The sequence below is a fragment of the Malus domestica genome, chromosome 08 (assembly GCF_042453785.1).
Source record: "Malus domestica chromosome 08, GDT2T_hap1".
NCBI lineage: Eukaryota > Viridiplantae > Streptophyta > Magnoliopsida > Rosales > Rosaceae > Malus > Malus domestica.
The window spans coordinates 16,262,142-16,276,700 of record NC_091668.1 but is presented as its reverse complement, the minus strand read 5'-3'; the positions used below and the strand labels follow the sequence as shown (position 1 = coordinate 16,276,700).

General features: G+C 38.3%; 1 protein-coding gene and 1 pseudogene across 6 annotated transcripts; one reads left to right on the top strand and one right to left on the bottom strand.

The window, feature by feature from the left end:
- The first annotated feature begins 520 nt into the window (after positions 1–520).
- LOC103441548 (histone-lysine N-methyltransferase ASHH2) lies at positions 521–12,296 on the top strand. Of its 6 annotated transcripts, none has more exons than XM_017333892.3 (19): positions 528–799; positions 973–1,088; positions 1,203–4,324; positions 4,472–4,679; positions 5,111–5,277; positions 5,446–5,522; positions 5,979–6,110; positions 6,188–6,304; positions 6,886–6,978; positions 7,119–7,196; positions 7,505–7,561; positions 8,300–9,047; positions 9,134–9,189; positions 9,490–9,569; positions 9,703–9,785; positions 9,894–9,973; positions 10,225–10,304; positions 10,780–10,825; positions 10,991–12,296. In XM_017333892.3, the coding sequence occupies exons 3-19, from the start codon at positions 1,204–1,206 to the stop codon at positions 12,173–12,175; spliced, it is 6,408 nt and encodes a 2,135-aa protein (XP_017189381.3). In that variant the 5' UTR covers positions 528–799; positions 973–1,088; position 1,203; the 3' UTR covers positions 12,176–12,296. The 6 variants fall into 6 exon arrangements, with proteins under 6 accessions (XP_070683111.1, XP_017189381.3, XP_008378452.3 ...); XM_017333891.3 differs by having other exon boundaries at positions 591–799; positions 973–1,102; XM_070827010.1 differs by lacking the exon at positions 973–1,088 and having other exon boundaries at positions 521–799; positions 4,532–4,679.
- Positions 12,297–13,429: 1,133 nt separating this feature from the next.
- LOC103441550 (glutathione S-transferase TCHQD-like) lies at positions 13,430–14,339 on the bottom strand (annotated as a pseudogene).
- Between the last annotated feature and the right edge of the window lie 220 nt (positions 14,340–14,559).

Here is a 14,559-nt window from a genome sequence, read left to right as displayed (position 1 = left end):
CATGCATTGATTATTAAAGATTGCCTATAAACAATTGATTTTAGCATTACACTAACCTAAAATCATACGAAAGCAAAGAATATTCTTATAACATCCTCAACGGTCATTCAAATTAACGATTAATGCTTGTGAAATCTCCACACATAAACAATTAAAACCGTTTCTGTGCTAATGATTAACAATCGCCCTATAAACAACTGATTTTAAAATTCTTTTAACCTTGTAACACAAATTGACAAACACAATATTCTTATAACTTCCTCAACCATCGTTCAAAGTAACTATACATTTAAACCTAAATACATACATCAATTTACATAAACCACCATTTCCAATCCCAAGATTCTCTTCCAAGGAAAAAAGAAAACCCTTGGAGGAATAAAAAAAAGAGAGTTTTCGTAATTGAGAAATAGTTTTCGGTTTCCATGAATGGGCGAAAGTACCCTTTCACAGGAACAGTGATCCTACTGAAAATCCTGTAACCCCCTACGCCACAAGCCGAACAGGATGAAGTCGTACTGGGGGGCAAAATCGTCCTTCAAAATTGATAAAAGGCCGTCCTTCCGGTCGGAGCCTCCTTCTCCAGTTTTCCTTTTCCCCCTATAAACCGTTTTCTTCTTCCATAACTCCACCACCAACCGCCCTTCCTCCCCCCTCTATCGCTCCTCTTCCTCTTTCTATATCTCTCGCACACGAAAACGAAGATACAAAAATTTCAGAAAATATTATAAAAACCAATTTTTGCAGTAATTGAAGAAAATAGGCCTCTTCCGTGTATCAGTCTCTTCTTCCTACAGAGGTTAGTGTTTATCCTTTTGCTTTTATTTTACTGTTCTATAATTTTTTTTATTTTTTTTTGGATTAATGTGTGCTGATTTTTATGTTTGTTTGTATATATGTGGATTTGTTTAAGCATTTGTATTGAGTGTGTGCATTACTTTGCGATTGAGATTTGGGGTTTTGATTGTGCAGAGGAAGTCAAGGGAATGCGGTTTTAGGGTTTTCTCTCTGTGCCCAGACCCAGACTTCTTTGGCTGATGTAATTTTTTAATTGGGAATGGGAGGCAAAGTTAGGGTTTGCTTTTCAGGTGCATTGTATTGGGTAGGGGGTAATTTTTTGTGGGGTTAAATTTTTGTTTTTTTTGTTGATCATATGTCGTTTATATAGTGTTTGAGTTAATGGGTAAATTTGTTTAACATAGGATGGCTTGTGGAAATTCGATTTTAGTTGAGGGTCTTTTGTGTGAGCATGTCACCGAGCAGCAGATGGGCTCAGAGATCTTGGTGCAATCTGTTCCTGAGCAGCCATCCTGCTTAGAGCCTTTACTTGATTCTGATGTTCAACATGCCAGTGTACCAGATGGGGCTCCGGGATTGTCTAGGAATGACAATGTTGGTTGTGTGAGCTCTGGTGAGGTTATAGAGTCGTGCAAGGTTGATAGAGATGGTTTGGTGGGTGAGTGTGAGAATGCGGATGATTTGGAATTGCGAAGTACGTTGAGCGGAGAATGGAGGCTCAATAGGTGTTGCTCAACTGAGAGTCAGAGTAATGTTGATGGTTCCAATAGTGAAAGTGACCGGACGTGCTTGAAGGAAGGTGGGCCTCAACTTGAGGATGGATCTGCTGCTTTAGTTGGGGACTGTGAAATCCCTTTGGAAGTCATATGTCAGACTGGTTCATCAGGAGATGGTGTCCAACAGGATGAGCAGAGAGATGATAAGAGTTTTAGTTCTCTCTATTCTAAAGAGGTTATGGAAGTTACGGAAGAGAAAGGTGACATTTATCTTGAGATAAAAAATGATATCTGTGAACCAGTATCTCCTTTGCAGGGTGTTGAAATTCCCTCAGAACCAGCAGAAATGGAGGCTTGCAGTAGTCCCCATAAAGAAGAGAAGGGTTTCAACATCTTAGCTGGTCCCTCTTTGGAAGCTGCGTATAAGGAGAGTGTTGTTTCCAGTGGGATAGAAGATGATTTGTGCAACAGGACATCACCTGCACGAGATGTTGAAATGCATTCAGAAGTATCATTTGCATGTGATTTAGTGCCTAATTGTGACTGTAAGAATGAGCAGATGGATGATAGTGGTGTTAGTGGTCTGAGCAGCCTCTCTACTGAAAGAACTACAGAGGTTGTTGAGATGAAAAGTAATGTTGATACATGCACTCAAATATTTCCTTCGCAAGGTTTTGAGAGGGCCTTGGAAGATTTACATATGCCTGATTTACTGAGTAGTTGTGCCCAACAGAATGATCAGATTAGTGATAAAATTATTGAAGGTTTCTTGGTAGAAAGGTCTATAGAGATTCTGGAAAAAAACAGTGATGTTATGACAGATGTAGAGGCTGTAATTCTCACGCAAATATCTCCTGTAAAAGTTGATGTCCACTATTCTAAGGAAGGTCCCTCCGAAATAGCTTCCAACTGCATTATTGAGAACTCTGTTTCTATGCAGTCATGTCAAACCTTAGGGATTGCCGAGAACAGTGTCAGTGGGCTCTCTACTGATATGGTGGTTGTTATGAAAAGCAATATTAATGAAATATTGCCTCCAGAGGGTTGTCAGGGGGCCTTTGAAGGTTCACATGTGTCAGATTCACCGAGTGTTTGCACTCAAGAGAATGGTCTGAGGAACGATAAGGTTATTGATTTTGCGTCTTCTGAAAGGGTAACAGAATTTTTGGAACAGAAAAGTGATGCTACAGCCAACATGAGGTTTGAAATTGGCACCCAGATATCACTAATGGAGGAAAAGGTCTCCAATCTGAAGGAATGTTCTTGTGGACTATCCCCCTACGGTATTCATGAGAAGTCTGTTTCTCTGAAATTGTTTCAATCTTTTGATACTGTCAACAATGGCTCTTCTGAGAGTGTGGATGTGCCAGATAAGAATGATTCCCCTGGTAATGTTGATTCAAGCATTTCATTTGACCGTTCTGGAGAGAAATACCATGAAGGAAATGATAATGTCAAAGTTGGTTGTGTTTCTAAACCCAAATATCCTGACATTGTAGCATTGTCTTCTCGAAGGAGTGGCCGAAGTCGCAAGACTCAGACAAAAAGGGCCCCAAGGAAAGGCAGAAGCACATCTAAAGAGTTGCAACCACTTGGAAGCCTTGAAACTGTCTTCAAGGCTGCTGGAAGGAAGAGAAGCTGCCTTTCCAAACCAGCTCGTTCTTCTGTATGGGGATTATTAGGGAGTGTAACACAATCTTTTGAAGAGAGTAACAGGCTTGAGGTCAGTCAAGGTAAGAATCAAGGATCACAGAAACGAAGGAGTGGACAAAGAAGTGGACAACGGAATCAGAGTGGTGCTGGTGGAAATTCACAAGGGTCTAGGGGTACAAGCAGTGCTTCAACTAATCGTGTTCGCTTGAAGGTTAAAGTGGGGAAAGAAGTGTGTAAAAGTTCTCTCTACATCACAGTATCTGAGGTTGTTGATACCTCAGCATCAACAAATTCTGTTAAAAAAGGGAATGGCAATGAGGGTAATTGGAGAAATGCGACTGTTGGGGAGGATAGAACTTATCTGGATGCTCCTGTTATGGATGTTGATCTGGCTAATAAGGACTTGGAGAGTGTTGTTCTCACAGAGAATTCAGCTGAAGATGTTATTGATAATTTTCGTGGGGTTCCATCTCATTCAGTTGCTGTATCTTCAGGAGGATCAGTTGGGACTAGCTTTACAGATCCTGGAACTTCACCTGATTCAGAAATTATCAATATGGTTCCAGATGCAGATGTTGAGGCAAGACTGCAAGAAGATTCTCATGGTAATGTTTTAACTTCTGACAAGGTTTTTGCTGCTTCTGGAGACTTTAAGAGAGGAAATAAGAAGCATAAAGTCCCTCATGTGGAAAAATGTGTTTGGGAAGGTGATAAACTGTATTCAGCAAGCATGAATAAAGAAATGCAATCAGAACCAGATGCGTGCAGGCAAAGTCAGGATTTTTTCCCTAGTGAGATACTCACTTCATACACCTGTGCAAATGCTTCAAGCAACTCATCAAGTCATAAGGAATCATCTTTGGAAGCACTGCGCTTGTCAGGAGAAACTGACCATGGAATTTCTAGAGATGTTCTTAGAGTGGAACTGGGTGCAGATAATCTTGATGTGGGCTTAGGATTACCAAAATCACAATCCTCAAAATCTAAGGGACTGAAGCCTCCCAAGGTCAGGTCCAGAGGCTGTGACTCAGCAAGCAAGAAGGGTAATGCTCATAGACTGACCAAAAACCGGAAACAGTCTGCTAACAAGAAGAAAGTCATGATAAAGGCTGATGGGGATCAGGTTTCATGCAAAGTGGAAAGTCTCCCAGAATCAGGTACTTGTTTGTTAATGTTAACAAAATGTTTAAGCATGTCTTCTATATATTACTGTGTCATCCTCTTCATCATACCACTTTTTTATTTTTGTTTTTTTGTTAAATAAATACACGCTTGAGCTGATTTTACATGCATGTATGGTGTAGGAGATCACTTAGCGGACAACAATAGGAAAACTGACTCTGTTAATGATTCTGAATGCATAGGTGTTCCTAACTTGGACATGGTGCCTGTTGACTTAGATAAGCATTATTTACCACCACGTAATGCTTGGGTGCTCTGTGATGATTGTCATAAATGGAGGCATATACCAGCTGAACTTGCAGATGTTATAGATGAACAAAAGTGCACATGGTAAGCCATTCATTTTTCATTTAATCATGTAGAAGCCGTTTAAGGATATATATTTCGTTATTGTTTTCCAATGTTTGTGCAGGATCATTAGAATTTAGCCTATTGATGTTGTATTTATAACAATGGTTTAATATATTACGCTAAGTGGCATTGGCTCTACTTATAAATAAAGGGGTATTTGACCCATTAGGATCATTTTTGTTGATTGCAATGCTTATTGATTTATTTTCTGTCCTTACTGACGTAGTTAAATTTTGTTAACTTATAATTTATGTAGAGAAATGTGTGGTTTGTTCCTAGTATAGTTATAGTCTCTAATATATTATATGGGGTATGCATGGCATGGCAAATATTACTGCTGTTAAGATTATTCCGTGGACTTCAAATCTAATATTTTCCTCATTTTATTAATGTTTGATTTCAACTTGAAGGACCTGTAAAGATAACAAGGATGAAGCCTTTGCTGATTGCTCAATCCCTCAAGAGAAATCGAATTCTGAGATTAACGCAGAGTTGGATATATCAGATGCCTCAGGTGATGAAGATGCATCTGGCACCCGATCAAAGTACAAAGAATTGGAATGTTGGCGTCCAACAGGTATGTGCAATCTATTTGTCATAGAATAAGATTGGGTTCAGCTTTTTATACTTTCTCTCTCTCTCTCTCTCTCTCTCACACACACATGTTCATGCTCACACACATTCAAAATTTACATATACTGAGGATTAAAGTTCTGACACTTATCTTGCTTTCAATTCCTTGCAGTTTCTCAACAGAATGTTGCAAGCATAAAAACTAATCAGTTCCTTCACCGTGGCCGTAAAACTCAGAATATTGACGAGGTTTATACATGACTTTTAAGTTTTTACGTAACCTGATTATTTAGTATTTTATGTCTGTTGTCATGCAATCAGTCTGAGTATATTTGAGGGGAAAAGAGTAACCCTCTGAATTCCCTGGTGACAGTACTAAACGAGTGGACTTATTTCATATGGGAAATGGCTCACACTTGGATAAGTATCATATACATTGCTGGTCAAAGCCTTGGTTGAATAGAAACTATCATATGGAACTGACATGGGGCTCACTGCCCCCAAATTATATTTGAATTCCGCTGACCATACCCTATATATTGAAAGCCTATCATCTGTTATCTGAAAAAAGCATGAATGTCTACAAAGGCTCTTAGTTATAAATCTGCCTTCATCAGTAACCTTTACTGTAAAAATATGGTGTTGTGACTTTTCAAACCAGCGTACATAGTTTTCCTAATTTGTTTATGTTTCATTATTTTTCAGATAATGGTTTGCCATTGCAAACCACCTTCAGATGGCCAGTTGGGTTGCGGAGATGATTGCCTGAATCGAATGCTTAATATTGAATGTGTTCGAGGAGCCTGTCCATGTAGAGACCTTTGTTCAAATCAGCAGGTACTTTTTATTTGTATTATAGAAAATTTTGTGTTGTTGTATAAATGAAATGTTTTAGTTAATGTATTTGTTTACAGTTCCAAAAACGCCGATATGCCAAACTAGAGAAGTTTCGAAGTGGAAAGAAGGGTTTCGGGCTCAGGTTGCTTGAGGATATATTTAAAGGGCATTTTCTTATTGAATATGTTGGAGAGGTAAACCGACAAACTTTAGTCTCTTTTCAACTTTGGTTAGCTAATGCAGTTGTGAATCTAGTATAGGTATTTAACATTTTAGCTATTTTGGTCAGTAATCAAAACTAAGTTTGTGTTTTTAGTTTTTACCCAGCTTTGGTTTATGCCTCTCACTTGAATCTCTCTCAAGGTTTTTGTTTCCATTAATCTTCTGTGGTATACTGGTGCATTGCTTGTGCAGGATTTTAGAGGATAAGAAAACTCACCAATTTATGAGATAACTCGAAAACAACATGATAGAATAAGGCAGAAAGCTTATTTCTTCCTTCAGTTCAGCAGAGAGCGCTGATCTTGAAGCGTTCTATAAGAACAAATTCTAGTCCAGATCTATGAGTGGATTGGCGGATTCATGTGAGGGCTTATGTAATTGTTATGCAAACAAAAAAGAAGTAAAATTTGATTATTGCTAAAGCATTAAAACATTACACGGTGTTTTCAACTTTGCTCTTCTGCTCTAATTGTTGGTTTCGGTGTTTGATTGTGCGTATTGGCATGCTTGTGTTATGTATGATTATATGTATCTAAGATGTTTTAATAAGCAGGTGCTTGATACAAATGCTTATGAGGCACGACAAAAAGAGTATGCTGTGAAGGGTCACAGACATTTCTACTTCATGACATTGAATGGCAGTGAGGTTTATATCTTTCCTGATTTATGCTCACATCTACCTTTTCCTTCTGATCTTTTATCAGCAAACTTGGAGTTAGCGTGGAAGTTTAACTTGCTAAAATGTTGCATTTTATTTTTCTATTCATGAGTGTTTTTTTATTTCAGGTAATAGATGCATGTGCAAAGGGAAATTTGGGGCGTTTCATTAACCATAGTTGTGATCCTAATTGTCGCACAGAAAAGGTGAAGTCGCTTTTCTGCAATTACATTCATTTTGTGTCTGTACAAGCTATGGTAAAGATTGAAGTTTAGGGGCAGGGGTTTGGACATGAGATTTGGAAGTAACCATTTCTGTTATCCTATTACCTTGGCCAGTTAATGTCTGAAATTGGGCTTTCATTTTTTTGTTTTCCTGCTTTTGTAATGTATTATATGACCTCATTTTACGTGCTGGTTGCTTAATTGTAATCCTTGGGAAGCTGCTCGTGGGTAATCTACTTTTACTCGTTTCTTCCTAATCTAAACTTTTTTTTTATTTCTATTGTCAACAGTGGATGGTGAATGGAGAGATTTGTATAGGACTATTTGCATTGAGAGATATAAAGAAGGTATGCTTATACCTTCCAGAATTACTTTCGTCCCTTTAATGTTTTGAATGCTTGAATTGCACCATAAGTCATAACTGTAACTCACAGGGCTTACAACCCTTTATGAGCTGGAAAAATCAGTTTTGAGTTTTCGGTTTATTTACTATATACTATTTAATTTGAACAATACTTAAGGGCAGCTGCTTATAAGTTGCATTTTATTCATCTATAGAACCGGCATTTACTGACATTTCTGTTTTGGAATCTGTAGGAGATGGAAGGTTGACCTAGGTCAGGGTAGTGTATATGCTGTACATTTTAGGGACTTTACTTTATCATATCCACTCTTAAGCATGCTATTCATGAAAATTAATCCAGATCTACACTGTGGTATGCAATTTTAGGGTGAAAGCTTTTTACTGGTCACTTCTTGGAGAATTTATTATTTCAGCACCCTTGTCGACTCACCAATTGCTCTTACACAATTGACAATTTTATTTCTTTCCTTAGTCTAAATCTAGTTGTCTGGAAAGATTATATTTTATGGTAGCCTTTTGCCAAATCATTTAGTTATCCTTTTAGCAAGTGTCCAATTACTAGTGTTCAGTAGATATAATTTAAGTGAAAAAGGATCTAAAATTAAAATAATCCAAAAGGAAAACAAAAATTGCCTTGAAGTTTTGGGTTATGTGTAGCAGCCTATTTCAATGCTGTGTGTTTGCCGTTCTGTATATATTGACCCATATAACTATATTTCAGGGTGAAGAGGTTACATTTGACTACAACTATGTAAGGGTTTTCGGAGCTGCTGCCAAAAAATGTCATTGTGGTTCATCTGTATGTCGGGGTTACATAGGTGGTGATCTTCTTGATAGTGAAGTCATTGTTCAAGATGATTCAGATGAAGAATATATGGAGCCCATGATGATTCCAGAAGATGCTGTATCTGAAGATAGGTCTGACAATACGTTGCCTGCAAATAAAGTAATTGATGATTCAATAATTGCTATTGGGGAATTGGAGTATACCACACAAAGAGAGGAGTCTGTGAATCGATCTGATTCACTTGTTTCTCACATACACGCTCCATTGGAATTGAAGCACTCAAGACAGAAATTACCATCTTCTGTCCAACCAGTTGAAGCTTCCCAACAAACAGAAGATGTAGCTAGTATACCCATGCCTGTTATTGAACAGGAAATTTTTGGAGAAGGGGAGCCTACAGAAAAATCCTCAAACTCCTTTGAAAGACTAGAGACTACTACGACAAAAGTGCTTACCAAATCATTATCTGATGGGACTGACGGTGACAGGAAGTCCAAGTCTGGTACTATTGAAGCTGGACAGTTTCCTTCCAAAGTGCGTTCTAATGTGAAAACTTCCAAATCATCAAGTTTTGTGAAGAAAAGCAAAGTGAAGATTACCCCAAATGGTAACAAAATTCAAGTGACAGCTACCAAATCTCACGTGCTATCTATCAAGCCTCAACGATTAACAGAAGGCTCAGGTTGGGGATTCTTTTCATCTTGTTTTCTTTAAAGTTAGAAGTAAGGGATACATTGATTGATTGAGGCTTGATGCAAATGGTTGCAGTTGAGGAGAAGCTTAACGAGCTGTTGGATGGCGAAGGAGGGATAAATAAACGGAAAGTAAGTAGTAGCTATGGAAGCTAATATGCTTCATTTTGTGGATTCCTCGTCATATATTATGCTATTCTGCATTTATTGGAGCATTTTTGTGCCTGTATATTATCATAATACACCTTTCATTGTTTGGCTTTATTAGTCAAATCATGTGTGGTGGTTTCTCTGCTATTGAGCACACTGCATCCCAATTTCTTTTCAATGTCATTTTTAAGCATATGCCTTTGTGAAGCATTTACCCTTGACAGCTTTTTCTCCTTTGTCTCTTATATTGGTAGTTTATATATGCATGTTATTTTCTTACAGGATTCCACTAAAGGCTACTTGAAGCTTCTGATCCTTACTGCAGTATCAGGTGATAGTGGCAGTGGGGAAGTAATTCAGAGGTATATTGAAATTTTTTACTTCATATTGTTGCCTATGTTGTAGTATTAGCCACTTTTCAAGCTTCATTTATTGTAATTGAGGTGAAGTGTTTAGTTAACAGTTCTCCATTAAAGTCATTCTTCTCTTTTGCAGCAATCGAGATCTTTCTATGATCCTTGATGCACTTTTGAAAACAAAGTCACGGATGGTTTTGATTGATGTAATAAATAAAAACGGTGTGTACCCTCTCTTTTGTCGCATGGGTTCCCCTTTTGTCGGTATCAAATGAATTAATTTACTGTGCCCCCATTTGCTTCAAATCGATGAATATTATTTTTTCTTAGGTTTGAGAATGCTACACAACGTAATGAAAAAATACAGAGAAGACTTCAAAAAGATACCAATCCTCCGGAAGCTTCTGAAGGTGTTTGCACTGAAAACTGTTTTAGTTATATAGTATTGTTTTTTTTTTTTTTACTCCAGCTGCAAAATTGGCCATGTTTCAAGTATTAGCTCTCTCTCTCTCTCTCTCTCTCTCTCTCTCTCTCTCTCTCTTTCTCTCCCTCCCTCCTTTGTGAGTGCCTTCAGGGATTCAAGAAAAAATGTGATAAAGAGAACAATTCTTTATCAATATTTTGGTATTCAGCAGACTGCTGACTAATATTATTTTCGCAGGTCCTAGAGTATTTAGCTATGAAGCAGATACTTACATCGGATCATATTACTGGAGGTCCTCCCTGTGCTGGAATGGAGAGGTAATTATTTGTTTCATCGTTAAATTTGTTTATTGATTTGGTATAATCACTTTGCTCTTTTTTTCTCCTTTGTTGGGTTGGCATGTTTGACACTGGAAGTTGGTTTTGGATTTAACTGATGGCATCATTTGGAAAAGGTTTTCCAGTTGCTTTGTTGTTTATGTATGGACGCACTTCTGATATTGTTACTACATGTTTGGGGAATCTTTAACCTAATTTTTACATAAATCACTTTTAATGATGGATCTGCTTTGTACAGGGCAGGTTTACTGTCGATTATATCTTGTTTCTTTGCTGTGCTATTTTTGGGAACATTTAACTTTGTGATATATTTGGTCCCAAGACTCAGCTCAGTTGAATGCTTCCAGCTGTCCAGTTTTTTTCCTGCAAATTGATATCAGTGCTCAAACTTAATTCAAGTAAATATTATCTCTTAGTAATGTTGCTTATTTCTGATAATTGTGTTTCTCTGCAGCTTTATGGAGTCAATGCTGTCACTGACAGAACACGAAGACAGACAGGTCTAGTTTAGAAAAATCTTAGATTACTTGATCATCTGGTTTGTTATCCTCTTTATCAAAATATTTGGTTAGGCGGGCTTCATTTGATCTTCTCTGTCACATGTTGATGCTTACATTGACGAATGGATATAACCTCTGAGTCTGAATCAGTTGAGGATTCTACAGGTCCACCAAATAGCACGGAATTTTCGAGACAAGTGGATTCCCAGACCTTTCAGAAGACATGGCTATGTAGACAGGATTGATAGCAAGATGGAATTTAACAGAGGTTCAGACTGCAATAGATTTTCTGCATCACATGATAATTGGCGTGATCAAAGTGGAAGGTCTACTGAAGCTATAGATAGTGCCAAACAATCAATGGTCTCAACAACTTCTGTGAGTACAGGTGTCCAGGAGGTCTCTTCCGCACCTTGTATGGGTGGTTGCCCTACCAGTGAGACAAAAGTTCGCAAGCGTAAAAGCCGATGGGATCAACCTGCAGACCCAGATTCAAGTTTACTTCAGAACAGAGAACAGAAGAGTGAGTCTGGATTGAGTAGACAGTTGGCACCTAGTCCATCTCTGGTGATAGGTGAAATGGCATTGCATCTGGAGAGGGTGAGTGGAGAAGATGGAACTTGTTCCAGCAGTGTGCATGGTAACTGTCAGCAAAATGATGGAACAGAGATGAACCTTGACGATATTCCTCCTGGGTTTGATGCCCCTGCGATTTCATCTATGGCTTCGTCATCACTTTGTCCTTTGAAGTGTGCTGCCCCAGCGGTAGGGCATCCACAGGAGAAATTTGTTTCTCACTTACCCGTCTCATACGGAATTCCCGTGTCTGTCATGCAGCAATATGGGACACTACATGCTGAAACTGTAGAGACTTGGACTGTTGCTCCTGGGATACCTTTTCATCCTTTTCCACCATTGCCCTCGTTTCCCCGTCAGAAGAAGGGCCCTTCACCTTCTCATACCGTCAATCATGTGGCAGTTAGTCAACCTGCAGAAGGAAAACATGACAGGTGCGTTCCTGCAACATCTCTCTCTAATGAAAGCATTCCTGGCACAACAGGTGCCAATCAGGCAGAGTTTAGCATTCCATGTGCAAACAACCAATATACATCTAAGCGGCCGAGAGGATTCTCAAATGATTTGGGAAGGAGATACTTTAAGCAGCAGAAGTACTGGAATAATAATAATACAAAATTTGGACCGCCATCTTCCGGCGACAGAAATGGGTTGGGGTGCAACGGAAACCACTCTGGTGGTGGAACAAACGGCGTCATAGGTGTAGGAAATGTAGTAAATGAGCATAGGAGTTTATATTATGCCAATGTCAATCAGCATCCACAACACCATTAATCAACATTCTTTCATAGGGTGAGGCTGCTTAGCTTATTTGCTTTATACCTCAATGTGTTCCCCAATTCTTTTTCCTCTGTTTTTCGGGTTTATTTAATCTAAATATTTATTCGATATTCAAGTCTTGGAGTTGAAGTTCATGAAAATATTGCTCCTGTATGGTGAAGTGATCTTGCGAATATTCATCTGTCGACTCACACCTCGAAGAGGTAAGCAATTTTTATTTAACATTCTCGTAGTGATTCATGTTTTAAGAGAAATGAAATGACTTAATTAATGTTCTCCATGATGTTCAATTTTAGTTTTAAATTTTGAATTAGTTATCTGGTTAGTTTTTTGTGTTACTGGCTGTTGATGAAGTTCCGTGCAACTTGAACACCAAGGTGGCGGTATATGCATGTCACGTAAGTTAAAACATTTAACGACGTGTGATGGTCTTGGAATACTCACACCCTAATGAATCTTTGGTAGTTTTATATCAGAGTTGTGCCACTGGGCGATGCGGTGTGACAGAGTTACTTTAAGGGAAGTTTGATATCAAATTATTGCTCAACTCCGATCGCCCGTTACGGGCGTATAAAACTTGTGTTTTGGTTGAAATTTGGAGTGGCCCATTTTAAAAGGTTGTCATGCCATATTCGAATAATGGTGTCAAACTAGCTGAGGATTTACAACATTCGATATATAACATAACGTGAAGCCTTTTAAGGGATGGGATCCATTTTTTTTATAAAATAGAGATTAGTTGTTGGGCTCACATCACATTAAACTTAATGATTTGAAGCGTATCATCCTTGCAAAATATTAGCCAAATGAGAAAATATTTAAGGCATCTAATTGAGTTCAAAGAAATTGATAAACACTTTGCTCTTTAAGAAGCATTGAAATTTCATTGTGATAATTAAATAGGCAAACAGTTTCGGGTTAAATTGAATTTTTGTAAAGATGATTTATGAATCGAGACTAACAAAATAGACAGCTCATGAAGTTGAAATTTAACGTGGAGTGAATCCCACAATTAATCCTCTTTTTTTTTTTTTTCAAAAAATAGGATCCCTTCCCTTACAAAGCTTGATAACACCAATATTTACATGTATGTAATTTTGAGTATTTTCAATCCGAGAATTTATCCACATACCTTTTTAATAAATCTCCTCCGGTAAAAACAAAAATAGATAAAATAAAATGTATAAAAAAGTGGATACATGCAATAGAATTTACTTTTTGTAATGCAGCTGGGTAATTTTTACAGCATCAAAATCTCCTTAGGATGGTTCTGATGTGAACAAAACACTAAGTTCTAATCAATGTTTTGTGCTTCCTCCACCCACTGAAGTGCTTCCCAATCACCTTCTTATAACTCTGCCTCTGCTGCACCATAAGTTTAAGAGCTCTAGCCATGCTAGCACCGGAACAAGCATCACGTCCGCCATGCTAAACTCTTCGCCGGTTAGATAAGCCGATTCATTCAGCTTTGTTTCGACTTGATCAAGCAGCCTTATTAACTGTTCCTTGTTCTGTTTCAAAACTGCGGGGTCTTTCAACTTGTCTTCTGTCTCATACACTTGGTCTAACTTGGTGCGGTAGGCCGGTGCTAGATCAGCAGCTTCCGCCATTCAAGCTATAATCGCGGTGCCTCTTTGGGATGTGAGAAAGCGTAAAGAAGTTCGGGTTCCATTGTTTTATTCTGTGCATCCACGCGGCCACTTCTCCGCCACTTGAAGCGATGTTCTCTTCCCCTGATGAGACAAGCCAAATTCTTTCCACATACCTGGATAAACAATAACGCATTGCTTGAAGGTTGAAAGAGAAAAATGTAGAGGGCGCTCTTATGATACAAATCTAAAGTGAATTCTGAAATCGATTGCGTAACTTATACAATATTATCGTAGAGTGTTGGTGAAGTGTGTAACATACTGAATGATCTCGATGGTGTTGTAAATAATACGGTGCCCGTTCTGGAAAACCACAAGTTTTGCGCTCCGATTCATCCTGAAGAATGAAGCATACATGTTCTTGCCCGCCACAGGATTGACATGGAAGGATGTGTAACCAATGCCTTTTTCCTCCAAAGCAAGCCTCACTCTTTGGCTGTCCCATGAGTACGGATGGTGATATAACTGCATCGTTAAGGAACCGAGCTCTTCTGTTTCGCCTTTCGATTGTTGGGGTCTGCAAATAGCAAGAAAATGTCAGTTAAAACGTAATCAAAAGCGAAACTTTGAACGATGCGTGTTGTAAGTAGATGATATTTGACACCAGTTTTCTTAGCAGACAGGTAAATTAGTTGTGCAAATTGCCTTTTTATTTTTCCAACTACTGAAATTTACAAACAAACCAAGCTTGGATTTCACTTTGACATTGATTCTAACCAATGAAATCAG

Excerpts from the sequence above, each read along its gene's own strand:
- LOC103441548 (XM_017333892.3), top strand. The coding sequence starts at position 1,204 with ATGGCTTGTGGAAATTCGATTTTAGTTGAGGGTCTTTTGTGTGAGCAT. Across the intron at positions 9,570-9,702 it reads AGTGGGGAAGTAATTCAGAG|CAATCGAGATCTTTCTATGA; the intron begins GTATATTGAAAT and ends TCTCTTTTGCAG. Across the intron at positions 10,826-10,990 it reads CAGAACACGAAGACAGACAG|GTCCACCAAATAGCACGGAA; the intron begins GTCTAGTTTAGA and ends AGGATTCTACAG.